Here is a 14,781-nt window from a genome sequence, read left to right as displayed (position 1 = left end):
CTGATTTAACTCTTGTGCTATCTTAGATGACCCCACCCTTACTTTGACGTTTTATTTCTGCCATTACAAAGGTGAATAAAGGCGGAAAGATTTCATGTAAACCATGGACACCACTGAAGATCACAAATCATTGAAGAAAAAAGGTTCAGAGCACTGTCTAGTGGGTCTAGATGACCCAACTGCCAATGTTAAAGTGCCTAGGATAGCACAAGGGTTACATACATTTTGCGTTTGCATTCTCTGTAATTTTGGTTTATTTAAAATAAATTTTGTCATTTTTGGTTAGATTTGAACATGTCAGATAACTGAAAAAATATGATGGTAAAAGGTTTGATCATCTATGTGATTGTTTTAATTTTAGAAAACAAACATATTCTTTTCTTCTGTGGCACAACAGTGTCTCGTTGATATTCAGAGAAAAATTTCTTTAAGTAAACAAATTTAAAACCGTGACTTTGGTTACATACTCTTTCTTCTTTTTTAAAAGTTCAACACCAAAGTTGTCATGTTTACATTCAATAGTAACAGGAGAATAAAGATGAGACAAACCGAAGTCTTAAATGTTTTACTTGATTTTCTAGCCTTTTTAATGAAAGTAAATCTGCTGAAGGATCTTATTTGACGCAAGGTGTATTTTACTTTGAAAGCAACTTGTATGTGCTGTTGTAAAAAGTAAAATTAAGTTAATATTGTTAAAAAAATAACAATATTATAAATTGAGAATTCAATTATGATAAAGATTTAAAAGCTACATTTATAAATGTACAGTCTACAAAACATCAATAATTTGTTTTTTGATCATTGTGAAATGGAACTTTGTAGCTCTCGCTTGGTTTTGGTCAGTAAACAACTTGCCCAAATGGCTTTTTTGGCTGAAAGGTTGCAGACCCCTGTTTTACATATTTTATTTTGCTAAAAAATTCCATATTGTTGTAGGGCACTGTTAGTTTTGTAAAACTATGTAAAAAATACAGGTCTGAGCAGACCTTTGTGTAGCTTCACGAAGGGCCACAGTATTCTGTATGTGCACCAGGAGCATTCTTTTGGTCGGGATTTGTAGATACAGTACAGTTGGGCAAAAAGTATTTAGTTAAAATTGTGCAAGTTCTCCCACTTAAAACAATTTTGTTTCTGGTGTCCTCAGACAGCTCTTTGGTTTTGGTCAAATAGAGTTTGGAGTGTGACTGTTTGAGGTTGTGGACAGGTGTCTTTTATATAGGTAACCAGTTTAAATAGGTGCCATTAATACAGCTAACGAGTGGAGGACAGAGGATCCTCTTTCAGAAGAAGTTACAGGTCTATGAGAGACAGGAATCTTGCTTGTTTGAAGCTGACCAAATACTTATTTTACACCATAATTTACCAATAAATTCTTAAAAAATCAGAAAATGTGATTTTCTGGATTTTTTTCTCATTTTTTCTCTTTTAAAAAAAAATAATTTTCACAATATAAATCCTTAAGAATGTACAGTATGTTGGCAAGTCTTTTGAAAAAGAATAACATTTGGCCATCACTTGTCACCTCATAATACAAAATACCAAAATACTTCAACATTTAAAAATCCCTAGAAAATTATCCAAACTGAGGTTTCTGTTAACTAAAATCCTTGACTTCTTATCACAGGTTACACAAACATTCCTGTTTTCATTAAAAAAATAACAGTTTATTTATTATAAATCATCTGATGAATATTTAAAAAAAAGATTAAAAAAAGAAAAAATGCTGGAGATTCTCTTTTTCTATTTGAAATTTTGCTGCAATTTAATTTGATTTTCTCAATTCAAAAGGCAAACCCTTTAGGTTTACAAAATAAATTAAATTCATGAAATCCTTTTTCTTTTACTTAAATTTAACATTTCTATTTGTGTTTTCTTTAAACATTTCACATCCTGAATCAACTGCCTGTGACAGACTGACGACCTGTCCAGGATGAGTCCCGCAAATTTAGAGGATGGATGGAGGGATGGAGGGATGGATGGATGGATGGATGGAGGGATGGAGGGATAGAGGGAGGGATAGAGGGAGGGATGGATGGATGGAGCTGTCCACACCTTGTGCCTTGATTTTCCTGGTTGTCATGGAGATTCAAATGTTTGGTCTTCCTGTACTCTCTCTGCTAAAAGACATCTGTGCTTTTATTTTGTCTTCTACTTTTTCTAAGATGAGTTTCATTTTTTTATTTTTATTTTTTAAATCTTGCATTGTTTACTCAAGAAAGATGTGACAAACTGCAGTAGAATTCAGTTGCCTGATTCTCAGAAGAAGCCAAACGACCCCCCAAACACAGTCATGACAACAGATTAGTCATGATCTGTTATAATCTCTGTTTTTATTGATTTACACTACCAAACACTAGATTAACATGCTCTGGTGACATGAAATGAGGTAATGTTGGTGAAGTTCAAAGTCTTTTATCGCCTAACTGCAGTGAAATGCTGCTGCTGCTACTGCTGCTGGCTGAACTCATCCGGCTTAGTCTGGTCTCCATGAACTTTGTGATGATTTAGCGTGGAACTGTGTGAAAGGTCAAACACACTGACACACTGACACGGCAGACCACACTTTCAGCAACTTCTCTTTCAGGCTCTGCACTGTAGAGACATCTTCTATATTATTCATTTGGAAAATGTATTCACATTATTATTGTTTTTTTTAGACATAAATAAACTATAAATTGGCTTAGATCATTGTAAATCTGTGACCCCATTTGTACAGAAACATGAAAAAGTCACATTTATGCAGTTATGAATGTCTGTATTTGAAAAATGTGTCCTCATTTCACTTGTTTTTTTCTTTCTTTCCATTTTATAACTTTTACTTTATTTTCTCACGCTAACTATGGTGGCCGAGACCTGCCATCACAGCAAAAAGTAACTGTGCAAGCACAAAAACAAATTCTGCAAACAAAAAAAGAAACTCTGCAATTAAAAAGAAAACCCTGCTGCAAAAAGAAAGATGTTGCAAATAAAAGAAACGCTACAACTAAAAAGAAACGCTGTTGCAAAATAAGAAGAGATGTTGCAAATAAAAAGAACACTGCAGAAAGACCAAGTGGATTATCTGGAAAACGTTTTTATCCATGCACCGCTGTGAGAAGGAGAAATAAAAACAGACACTTAAGAGAGGAGAATGGAGTTCTGTAGCTTTACTCCGATATGCAGCAAAACACAGTTACTCACCCCCGCACAGTTTCCCTCCAGAGCAGCATCTGCCCCAGACAAACACAACTAACAAAAGTTTCTGAAAGCCTGGAATGAAAACATATCCAAGTGGAAATAACTGACGGAGAAACACTGGACCTTAGAATGCAGAACCATCATGTAACCATCGATTTAAGCATAAATTGCAATGGAATTGTTATTGCTCATTTCAGAGGTCTTTGTTTCTCGCACACATTGTACTTCTAAACTAGCAGGAGAGTGTGTAAGCAGATGGATAACAGGAAGTAGGGGAAGGCTTCTTCTGCACCAACAATACCACCCACAACTCAGGGGGGAAATTCTAATGAACTACTGCTGCTCTGCAGAAACTATAAAAAGACACAAGCTTTTTGATTTTGGCTAGAAACATCACAATCATTATTAAAAGACCACTGGAAACACTTCTTCGGTCATTGAGCACCTGAGATCCAGTATAATGGGCAAGAAAAATGGTTGGTTATTTTTACAAATTTGAAGTTGAAGAGGTCAAAGAAGGAATACAAGTGTGCACTATTTTTTGGAAAAATATATACAAATCTTCAAGCAACAAGCAGATATGTAACAGTCAATAATTCAACAAAAAGAACTAAACCAAAATCAAACCAGCTCAGTGTAAACCTCTCTTTTTTATTGGTGCAAATGCACTTTTGATTTTTAAATTTTATTTTCAAAGTTTATTTAAAGTTTATTATTATGTGTGTTTTTCTGTTTTCACTATAATAGAACAACCTAAAGACACATTTATGTGCAGACTATCAATACTCACAGTTGAAACCTATTAAATATCAATCCTAGTTCATGCTAATAAACTTCAGCAGGTCACCTTGACCTGAATATTTATTGGGCTCATAATCGCCCACATCTTAATTACTGGAACTAAGAGGTTCTTCATTTGGTTCCTATTGAGTCATTCTCATTTGCATTCACAATTATTTGATTTATCTGTCCAAATGGTGAAAATGAAAGCCTCCATGCCTGTGAAGTTCTTCCAAAACAAATGGAAGAGCGCCACGACGTCCCTTCAAAAAAACTTGGTCAAAAAGACAATAAAATTACGTTACTGTCCCCAGGTCAGGTTTGAGGGAAGGCAAAGATAAAACATAGAAAGTGAAGTAAAAAAAAAACTGAAGACAACTGTGACAGCTCTTCGGCTCTGCACAACCAGTTTAGCAAACAGCAAATTGAAGGAAAGCAATTAAGACCCACTCCAAGGAAAACTAAATTTTTTGGTGTTTTTAACATGTTCTTGTGACATTTTTCTTATGATGGAGAACATATATAAAAACAATCAATCTTAAAACTGCATACCTGAGTATTTCTTCATTCAAATCGATGTGAATCAAGAGCAGACCAAATGCAATCGGAAAAATTGTGTTTTGTTTAGTCAGTGTTGTCAGTGTGCGTGGTCGGCACATCCATTCTGGAATTTTTAAGACTTAAAAATTGATCATCAAAATAAAAAAAATAAAATAAAACTGGCAACGCCAATAAGTTAATCTATGACAGCTTGAAATCACAGAACCCTTTAATTTAATACCCCCTATAAAGCGTTTGCTAAATGACAATTTATATTTCAGACAATAAAACATTATAAAACAGGCTAATGATTTACAGTAGCCAACCCTGCGCGCTGTAGGTTTCCATCATCCCTCTCTCTTGCGCTCTGGCGCATGAGGCAATGTTGCGTAATCGCTGCAAAAAGTGTCCAGCGTGTCAGCACAACCGGAACTAGACGGACCCGAACCGGTGAGCTGGATAACCGCAGGGATCCATCCCCGCTGATCACGCACTGTACAAAACATGTAAGTACTTGTGAGGCTGGACATGTGGCTCACAGCTGTTTGGGGTCTTTTGTGTCGGGGGGGGGGGGGGGGGGGGGGGGGGTGTTGGTCTGATGGTCTGCAGACCCTTGTCCCTCAGTTTCATTGATTGATTAATTATTCACGCGGCTCCCCTCCCTGTCATCGTATTGGATGCATCCTAATGGCCAGTTCTCCATCTGGCGGCCACCTCCTCCACGCGCCACCGGTCCTGTTATTTAAAGTGCGCTCTGTCATGGAGCAGCCTTTACTCAAGTGAAAGGGATTTCAAACTATCAGCTTGTGAAATCACTCAAAGACAACCATGGAGAAAGGTAAAAATTAATAATAAATGAATAAAACACTTTGGTGAGTTCACATGATGACACCAAAGTTGTAGGCTTTTGTTGGAGCTGCCACGTGCTGTTTTTGTTGTAACTGTCCACTCAGCTGCTCTAAGTAATCCGCCTGTGAGCAGGAATGTCAGGGATGTGGCTGATGCTTTCAGATCTGTTGTCCTCACAGGTGACCTGCAGTTCTTTTTGTTTTTTAGAAATACTGACAATATAGCTTATATGTAAACAGGTGAGGAATAAATGTTTTAGGCTGCTTGAATGATTTAAGTGACAGAATAAAATTTGTCTAGCTTAGTCTAGCTTTTTTAGCAGAATACTACATGTAAATGTCATTTTCCCTAATTTTTTGTTCATTGGTTAATGATGTCATTGAATTCTTTCAAAAGATGATCCGATTCAAGAGGCTCTGAAAATATATAATTCCATCTATTGGCATTTTTAAATTATGTTCAAGAGAGAAAGAGTTTGAGGGATTTGTTTGCAAAATATGTAAATTTCCTAAAATATATAGGTTTAATTAAGCTTTTTGACATGAAATGTAAACTTTTTTTGTGAAAGTGAATGGAATCGATTGATAAAAGCACCCAAATGTTTTTCTAATGCAGGGCGTTTAGTGGAAAACAGAATGTGGGCCAGTCCTGGTGCGCCACATCACTGTATGTCTGTGAGGTTGCTTAATCAGGTCTGATTAATGGTTAATCCAGCATGCAGATTACAAGTTTTGTAACAACCACGTTCACTTGTATAATGAAAAGTGAAAAGTAGAGCACAGTATTCATTATTTATTTTGGATTTATTATAGAAGAGAATTTCCTTTTTTCTGTTTACAGTTGGGTAACGTTGAGTGACAGTTATATTTCTACTGCTGTCAAACATTGATGGAGCCCTGAAAAGTATTTCACACTTTCATATTGTTGGTGTGTTTTGTTTTTACTTCTGTTGAGCAGCAGTTCCTGCTTAACGCCGGGAGGAAGTCTTTGTTTGCAGTTTTTTTACCCAGCTTTATCTGTGCTCAACAGTTCGCTGCAACATGACAGAGTTTTGGAAGGAGCACTCAAAGGATGCCACGGTGGAGGAGATGATGCTGGATTCTCGTGCCAAGGAGCTGACTGAGTACGAGCTGCCGGAGATCCTCTCCATGCTGCCGCCTCTGGCTGGCTACCGAGTGCTGGAGCTGGGAGCCGGGATTGGGTGAGCAAGCAGCTGCCGCTTTATGTTTACTTTCACATTCAAATGGATAATTTTGACAACTTTAGAACCAATTTATGGCCTAAAAATAACTTTTTTCTCGAAGACTCCACATAGAAACTATCACATTGGAAATGGACAAACTGAAAATATGGTTTAATGCAAGTAAGCTTTCACTAAAATTAAGTAAAACAAAAATGATGCTGTTTAATAACCATTCCAAGAAAATATAAATGTTGATATGCACGTTAATGGGGAAAACGTGAAATAATTCATGAAAATACATTTCTTGGGTTTATTATTGATGACAAACTAAACTGGGAAGCACATGTCAGATACAGTATCTGCTGACTCAATTGCAGAAGCATCTCAGTTTAATGCTAAACTGGTTCTGGACCACAAATCTCTCCACACTTTTTACTGTGCACTATTTTACCATATCTTTTTTTAATTGCATAGAAGTTTGGTGAATAGTTATAAATTTACCTTATTTTCACTTTCAATAAAAGAGCAAGACAAATGATTCTCAAGGTTTCCTTGATCACACAAACAACTTCCAGTCAAAAGAACTCAAACTTTATGATTTAGTAGAACACCGTCCAGCTCAAAATATTCAAAGTAGAAAAAAAATATAACCAAAAATATACAAAAGTTATTCGTCAAGAGAGAGGAAAATTTATTAAGGCACACACAAATGATTCTGTTTATCCGTATGTGGAAGAAGAACAGTTTGAAAACAATGTCCCAAGATAAAGGAGTCTAAGAAAAAATATAGAAATAAGATTACTTAATAAATATGTACACATACAAAAGAATAGTATATATCTGTAAATATGTATCAATATAAAGTCTAATTGTGTGGGGGTGCACTTAGGTGTTCTGGGGAATAAGATTTAAATGGAACCAAATGAGTGTTTCTATGTGTACATTTATCTATATGTATAATTACATGTGTGTATATGGGTATCTGAATATGTACTCATTAGAGCGGGAATAGAACTATAATAGACAGTGGGTCTAGTGGGTGTGGTAGTAAATCTGACATAGGGTGAGAATATGTAAGGCTTCTCACTCTCTTTCTGATATTTTTTGTATTTTTGATGTCCTGTCTTTCCTTTTAACCTTAAGTATGTGTCTGAAATAAAGTCATCCTTATGTCTAAGTATTCCTTTATTTCCACTGACGTGTGTCTACAGCCGTTATACCTGCCACCTGCTGACCAAAGCTGCTCATGTGACCGCTGTGGACTTCATGGAGAGCTTTGTGCAGAAGAACAGGGAGAGCAATGGTCACCATAGCAACGTGACTATCATACAAGCTGATGTCACAAAATTAGATGTCCCCCAGCACAGGTACATATTTTTAAAACACACCATGCAATTGGTCTATTGTTTTTTTTTATTGTTTTTTTTTTAAGTATTTTTTTTTAAGTAGTAAGTAAGTAGCAATGAATCATGAACAACCATAAGATCTTTGAAATCTTATGGTTGTTCATGATTCATTGCATTTTGACCACTCAGCTTTAATCTGTTCAGTTTTTTAGAAAATGTGTTACGAAACAAAAAAGTCAACTTCTAGAATTCCTTTTTTACAATAAATGTGTCAAATGAAGCAATGAAAGCTGCTAAAGAGTCTTTTATAAATACTCACATTTATTTTTTAATACCAAAATAATGCATTGAAAAAAAAAAGTAGGAAAAAAGGTCTGACATTTACAAAAAATCAAGGAAGGTGTTGCTCCTGTTTTTTCCTTTTTGTCTTTCTATTCTTTTCCTGAAACTTAAACTGACTCTTTGAGATGTTGCTGGGGATTGAAGGTGGATTGAAGGACAGGCAGAGACACACTGTGAACGTACAAGTCTATGACAGTTAAGTAAGACATGGAAAGCCATCTGTTTAATATTTCCTTAAACGTTTTTCATTTTCATTTCTTATTTTCATTTCTTCTCATAAATGTCATTATCAAGGCTTTCCACTGACTGGAAGACATCAAATCGGGTCCAAAAATGATTAAATTTACATATTTTAAATGCTTTATTTTTTCAGTGACAAATGTAAAGTTCTATTCTCATAATATATTTTTCTCAGGATTTTTACTTTTCTCTCATGCCAAGTTCACACCACCCTCAGCAACGCGCATTAAAGAAGCAACTTTCAATGTAAAGTCTGTGTAAACGTGCGTATAGTGTTTCTGTGTTCAAAACTCTCGCGTTTACGCATAGCTATGCAAATTCCTACAGTTTTCAAGCTCTTTTTACAAAATGTGCAGCTATTTAATGCCCGTTGAAAGTTTAACTAATTGAACTTTGATCAATCACGGTCTTTGATTTGGTAAAGCTGTATGAAGGGCGTTCTTTTTAATTCACCGAAGTGCCAACCATTTGAAAATTAATTACAGAGGAATTATACGACACCAAGTCTTTCATAATTCAGAATAGAGCTGTGAAAGAAAAGCCTGGTGCAAGATTTTCCAGGTTTGCACCGCATCGACATTTTGCACCATTGGACAGAGACATGAATGTGCGTGACATGCTCTGTGTGAATGTGGTAGCATCACAGTTTTTCACCAGAATGATTGTTATACAAAGAAATATATAACTAAGAGAATGTCATACTAACAATTATTAGTAGATGACAACATTACTCCTTAAGGGCAGACTAATAAAGACCCAGCCTTACTAACCATACCATCACACTACCTCCATATGTTTCCGTTGCGGTTAGTCATGAGCTGTTCAATGAAGTGCTACATCTTTTTTGGCTCTCCAGTGTCAACTTCATCTTCTCCAACTGGCTGCTGATGTACCTGAGTGATGAAGAGCTGAAGGCTGTTATGGAGAAAATGCTTAACTGGCTGCAGCCTGGTGGCTTCCTGTTTTTCCGAGAGTCCTGCAACCATCGATCAGGTACTCAGCTTTCAATTCCGATTGACTGTGTTTTACATTTCTGTTTTGTAACTATCTTTATCAAATCCAATTCATTTCCACTTTCTCTAAAGGTGACAGCAAGAGAGATTTTAACCCCACCCTGTACCGAAGCGAGGCTCAGTACACCCACCTGGTTTCATCACTGGAGGTGGAGGCCCCACAGGGAGGACAAAAATTTGGTTTTGACATTGTGTTGAAAAAGAAAGTCCAGACATATGTTGAGGTACTGCAGATTATTTATTCAAAATACAATTCAGAGTGACCCAAAAAAGTGCTACTAAAAGCTCCTCTTTCCTCTTCATCATCCTGTTTCAGATAAAGAACAATCCGAATCAGATCTGCTGGCTGCTTCAGAAAGTTCCCCGGTCTTCTGATGCCCAGAAAGGATTCAATACGTTCCAGCAGTTTCTAGACAACCAGCAGTACACCAGACGCAGCATCCTCCGCTATGAGAAGATGTTCGGGGCTGGTTACGTTAGCACAGGCGGACCTAGCACCACCAAGGTAGGAAAAACATCTGCAAAGTTCAAACATATTTTTTTAATCAAACCTTTTACAGTTTTCCATCTTTTTCTTTTCTGAAACAAACATTAGCAAAAAGTTCAAGTTTACAGTTTTCAAGAAGGAACCTGGCTGCAAACATAGGAGGAAATTATACAACTTATCCTAGCCCAAGTGTTCAGAATTGTAAAAAAAATAAAAACTTTGATTAAAGCTTAAAATGGGAAAAACCATAATTATTTGTTGACAGTTAAAATAAAGGCTTTTAGCGATATTCCAGGACGTTTGGTTCCGGTCGAGGACTTCTGGTTCCGGCCATTGATGTCTACAACCACATCCTCTTGCAATTTTCAGTCTTGTTGAATAAAAGGTTTGAACTTTTTTCTCCACAAGAAAGTAAGAAATGATGGGACATTGAAAGGGCATCACATTTCAGAGGGCATTACTAAAAATGCGATACAAAAAACAAAAAATGTTTTGTTTTTTCCTCTTTTTCTTCAAATTACTTCCAAGATTTAACTTTAGTTATTTAGGGGTTTAAAGGTAATTAATAAGGAAACAGTTGCTCAGTCAATCAGAAATAAGTGTTATATGTAATGTCTTTAGTATCGTGAAAATATTACATTAATTCCATATGATAAATGGCGTTTTATTTATATAGCGCCTTACAATCTTCCTAGAAGACCCAAAACTCTGTATAATCACAGTCTCCAAACACTGCCAAATGTCTGCCAAACACTGGTGCCAATCTATAGCCACCCGGAGCAATGTGTGGTTATGTGTCTTCCCAAGGTACCTTCAACACGTGGGAAAGGTTGACCGCTCTACCTCTGCACCATTGCTGCCATATTACACTACTTCAGAATTTTTAAGAACTAAAAGATTCGTATTTCCCAAACAGGAGTTTGTCGACCTTCTGAACTTAAAGCCTGGCCAGAAGGTTCTGGATGTTGGCTGTGGCATTGGTGGAGGAGACTTCTACATGGCAAAAGTAAGAATGCCCCGACACTTCAACAAGGTAATAATGCTGATAACTGCAATATCAACGATGACAAATAACTTGTTCTCAGACCTTTGGGGTGGAGGTGCTTGGCTTGGATCTGTCTGACAACATGGTGGAAATCGCTGCTGAGAGAGCACTAACTGAGAAACTGCCAACAGTATGTAGAGTACTAGCCATGCTTGAAACCAGATGCTTTTATTCTGACAGTAGTGTGTAAAGGAAAGCTGTGATATCTGCTTTACTTCAGGTGCAGTTTGAGGTGGCTGATGCCACCAAGAGGACGTTTCCTGAAGGTTCATTTGATGTAGTCTACAGCCGAGACACAATCCTGCACATTGATGACAAACTGGCGCTCTTTAGACGGTTTCATGTGAGTCATATCTCGTTTAAATGAGTCCAAGCTTTCAACTGATATTGTTTCCAGACTGTTACAAATTTAAGTGACGAACAATGTATCACAAATGAATGTAAGCAACAATTTCACCTTCTCTTTTTGTAATGAGTCACTCCTCCATTTTTGGCTTCCAGTCGTGGCTAAAACCAGGCGGCCAGCTGCTGATCAGTGACTACTGTTGTGGGGAGAAACCCTGGTCCCAGGCGTTTGAGTCGTATGTCAAACAGAGAGGCTACATCCTCTACACACCTGCACAGTATGGGAAGGTAATTCAGCGCTCTGCACAAAAATCCAGGACTTTCCATATTTTTTGGAGTATAAGTCACGATTTTTTACGTAGCTTGGCCGGGGTGCAGCTTGTGCTCAGGTGCGACTCACTTGATTTAAAAAAAAAAATCAATACCAATAACCAGTAGAGGCCCCTGTAGGTGTGTGCATCACTTTTTGCCACTGATAGAAATGCAAAAGAAGAATCCTCGAGTTTCTTGCTCCAGGTTTTTTTTTTTTTTACACAGCTCTGGTTTGATATATGAAAGGCTTGGTGTCAAATAATTCCAGCCAGGCACAAACCAGTAATTAATTTGTACTCTATAATATATCTTTTTTAAACAGGTGGTACGACTGTGAATTAAAAGGGACATCATTCATGCATCACTACCAAATTCAAGTCCCTGATTGGTCAAAGTTTGACTGGTTTAACTTTCAATGCTCAGTCGATGGGAGCGCATTTTGTACGTAGAACCCAAAAACCATCTTGGAAATGTGCACAGCGACACATGAACGCCACAGTTTGAACGTGGAACCCCAAAGCATACAATTATACAGACTTTTCATTGGAAGTAGTTGCTGGAACACGCATCTGTGTGTAATTGGCGGAATTGCTCCAAAGTGACACAGATGATGAAGACTTCAATGGATTTAGAGATTTGATGTGGTATAAAGAGTTTAGTTGACTTATTAGCATTTTTATTTTATGGTTATCTGAATAATTGTTCATATGTTGCGCTAATATACTAGATTTTTTCTATGTTACATGAAGCTAAATAAGCATTAATGTGTTATGGTAGTGAAGCATGTAGACATTCAGTCTGTTATTGTTATCTATCCCATTAATATAATTTGCCTTCCAAGATAAAATGTCCACTTTGGGTCCCATATTTTCTTATACTTATACCCCAGAGCAATTTCTAAATTATTTTTTATGCTTTAATATTGTTTTGGCTGCTGTGACTTAAATGTCTGAAAAATACAGTGTGGATAAGACTACTGAACTAGTTGTTGGTGGACTTTAAATTTAAATAAAAAACCTCTTCTTATGATTATATTGCACCCAACTTGATGTTTTAGCTTAATAGATATCTGCTTTTCTTCTTGAAAAATGCTTCTAAATGACACCAGTATTGAGATTCTTGCAGACTTTTTTATAGTTTTAATAAGTCAATGTTATTAATGATCTACACAGAATACATAAGAACAGGGGCTCTGCTATTACTTTTTAGTTCAAAAGGAATCCCGTACTTTACAATATTACTGTCAGAATTGTAACCTGACTCAAGGTTTACTTAGAAATCCCTTTCTTTGTAACATCTGCAGACATAAATCATAACAATTTAAAGTGAAAAAAGTACTACAAAAAGTATTTCACACTTAGATGAGGGGCAATATGGTCTGGTAAATAATTACTAAAAAGGATTATTTATTTTATTGATGTGAACAGGAAGCACAACTAGAGGAGCAACCTTCAGTTAGTTAATACAATTAAAATACAGGCTTTTTCTAATGTTTTCTCATATTACCTTTTCATTAAACTCACAGCACCTGTTGTGTTCTTAATAAATACAAGAAAAAGGGTTGCATTCTGCAGGTTTTTGTAGATTAACAGATCAATGTGGAGCACGGCTCTTTCTCTTTACAGTTCTTTTGTTTGTTTCCAAAGTAGCATTTTGTTAAAACTTATTTCTGAAATTATTTTTGCATTTTTTGAAAAGTTATCCTTTATCTGTTTTGTAGTGATCTTTGAACAAACATCAGCTGCTGCTTTTTGAAAAGAGAGTTATTACTCTCTGACTAACACTATCGATACTCCCTTTGAAGTGCTTTCATTTAAAACAGAGACCTTTACCCATCCTTAATGACATAAGCTTTTATATATCATTGATAAACACTATCAATAAACATTCAAAGATATAGTGGACAGAGTGTGTTGCTCTCGTATTCCCGTGTTTCCTGTCTTTGTTTTTTCGGTTCAGTTCATCCAGGAGGCAGGTTTCTGCGAGGTTCGAGCAGAGGACCGGACATCACAGTTCATACAGGTGATTAAAGACGAGCTGAAGAAAGCAGAGGCCATAAAAGAAGAATTTATTCAGGTGAGTATGAGCTTGTATGCAATGTACGTTTGTAAGTATAGACCCCTTACACGTGATGTCACACACATGATAAAAAAATAAAAGACCTGCAAGGTCTGTTACGGATTAAAACAGATGTCTGGCACCTCTTCCTTACGGAAACGGCACACATCTTCTAAATATGTATCACTTTTAATACAAATAAAATGTTTGACCATGAGCCAAATTGACACAAAATGATCACTAAATTGTCTGCTGGCATCTAGGCTGCCATCCTTCCCGTTTGACCGCAGCGATCCATCGTTTTCTGTCTTCATCCAGTAGAAATAGTAAGATGCTTGAATTTGGAGTTTTTCTTTTGCAACAACCAACAGCAACGCATGAGTACCATGATGACATTTAGAGGCTATATCTCTACACCAAAGTCACCAATTCTTTCAATCAGATGTAGCAAAACAACATGTGCTTCCAAAAAGGCAAATAACGTGATGTTGCTGGAAGGGGTTTATATTGTGATATGAAGAAAAAAATTTCCAATCTATAACTTGTGCAGGCCTTTGTACACTCTTTGATTCTTGCAGGAATTCTCGGAGGAGGATTACCTTGCAGTAGTAAATGGATGGAAAGAGAAATTGGAACGCTCCAACACCGGAGACCAGCGATGGGGACTTTTTTATGCTACAAAAAACTGAATGTTAATAATTCTTCTTGTTTTACAACTACTTTCACTAATGACAAATTTATTCTGTTTGTAAAATATTCTGGCTTCTCACACTTTAAAAATGATTGACCTATTTTTCTTGTTTTTTTTTTGTTTTTTTGGTCAAAATAAAACTATTTTAACAAAATAAAAGTGTGGTCATTATTTAAAAAATAGCCATTCTTATAGTATTCCTAACATATAAAACAAGTAAATGTGCAAAATTGTTGCAAACAATTATGTCCTGTTATGTTGAGGTGCATCAAATCTAATCAAGCAAAGTCAGCTCCGTGCCCAGGTCTGCAATGATCCCAACAACTGGTGGCAGCATTTTAGAACAACATTCTTCATCAAGCAGGAACATTTT

General features: G+C 36.4%; 1 protein-coding gene across 2 annotated transcripts; it reads left to right on the top strand.

Moving 5' to 3' along the window:
- Positions 1-4,981: 4,981 nt before the first annotated feature.
- LOC101161165 (phosphoethanolamine N-methyltransferase) lies at positions 4,982-14,567 on the top strand. 2 transcript variants are annotated; one of them, XM_023959093.1, is made up of 12 exons: positions 4,982-5,003; positions 6,376-6,547; positions 7,741-7,896; positions 9,314-9,450; positions 9,543-9,694; positions 9,787-9,975; positions 10,874-10,963; positions 11,043-11,132; positions 11,223-11,345; positions 11,504-11,635; positions 13,619-13,735; positions 14,296-14,567. In XM_023959093.1, the coding sequence occupies exons 2-12, from the start codon at positions 6,387-6,389 to the stop codon at positions 14,404-14,406; spliced, it is 1,458 nt and encodes a 485-aa protein (XP_023814861.1). In that variant the 5' UTR covers positions 4,982-5,003; positions 6,376-6,386; the 3' UTR covers positions 14,407-14,567. The 2 variants fall into 2 exon arrangements, with proteins under 2 accessions (XP_023814861.1, XP_023814860.1); XM_023959092.1 differs by lacking the exon at positions 4,982-5,003 and adding an exon at positions 5,210-5,335.
- The last annotated feature ends 214 nt before the right edge of the window (positions 14,568-14,781 follow it).

Source organism: Oryzias latipes, chromosome 10 (genome assembly GCF_002234675.1).
Source record: "Oryzias latipes chromosome 10, ASM223467v1".
NCBI lineage: Eukaryota > Metazoa > Chordata > Actinopteri > Beloniformes > Adrianichthyidae > Oryzias > Oryzias latipes.
This window is presented reverse-complemented; position numbering and strand designations above follow the sequence as displayed.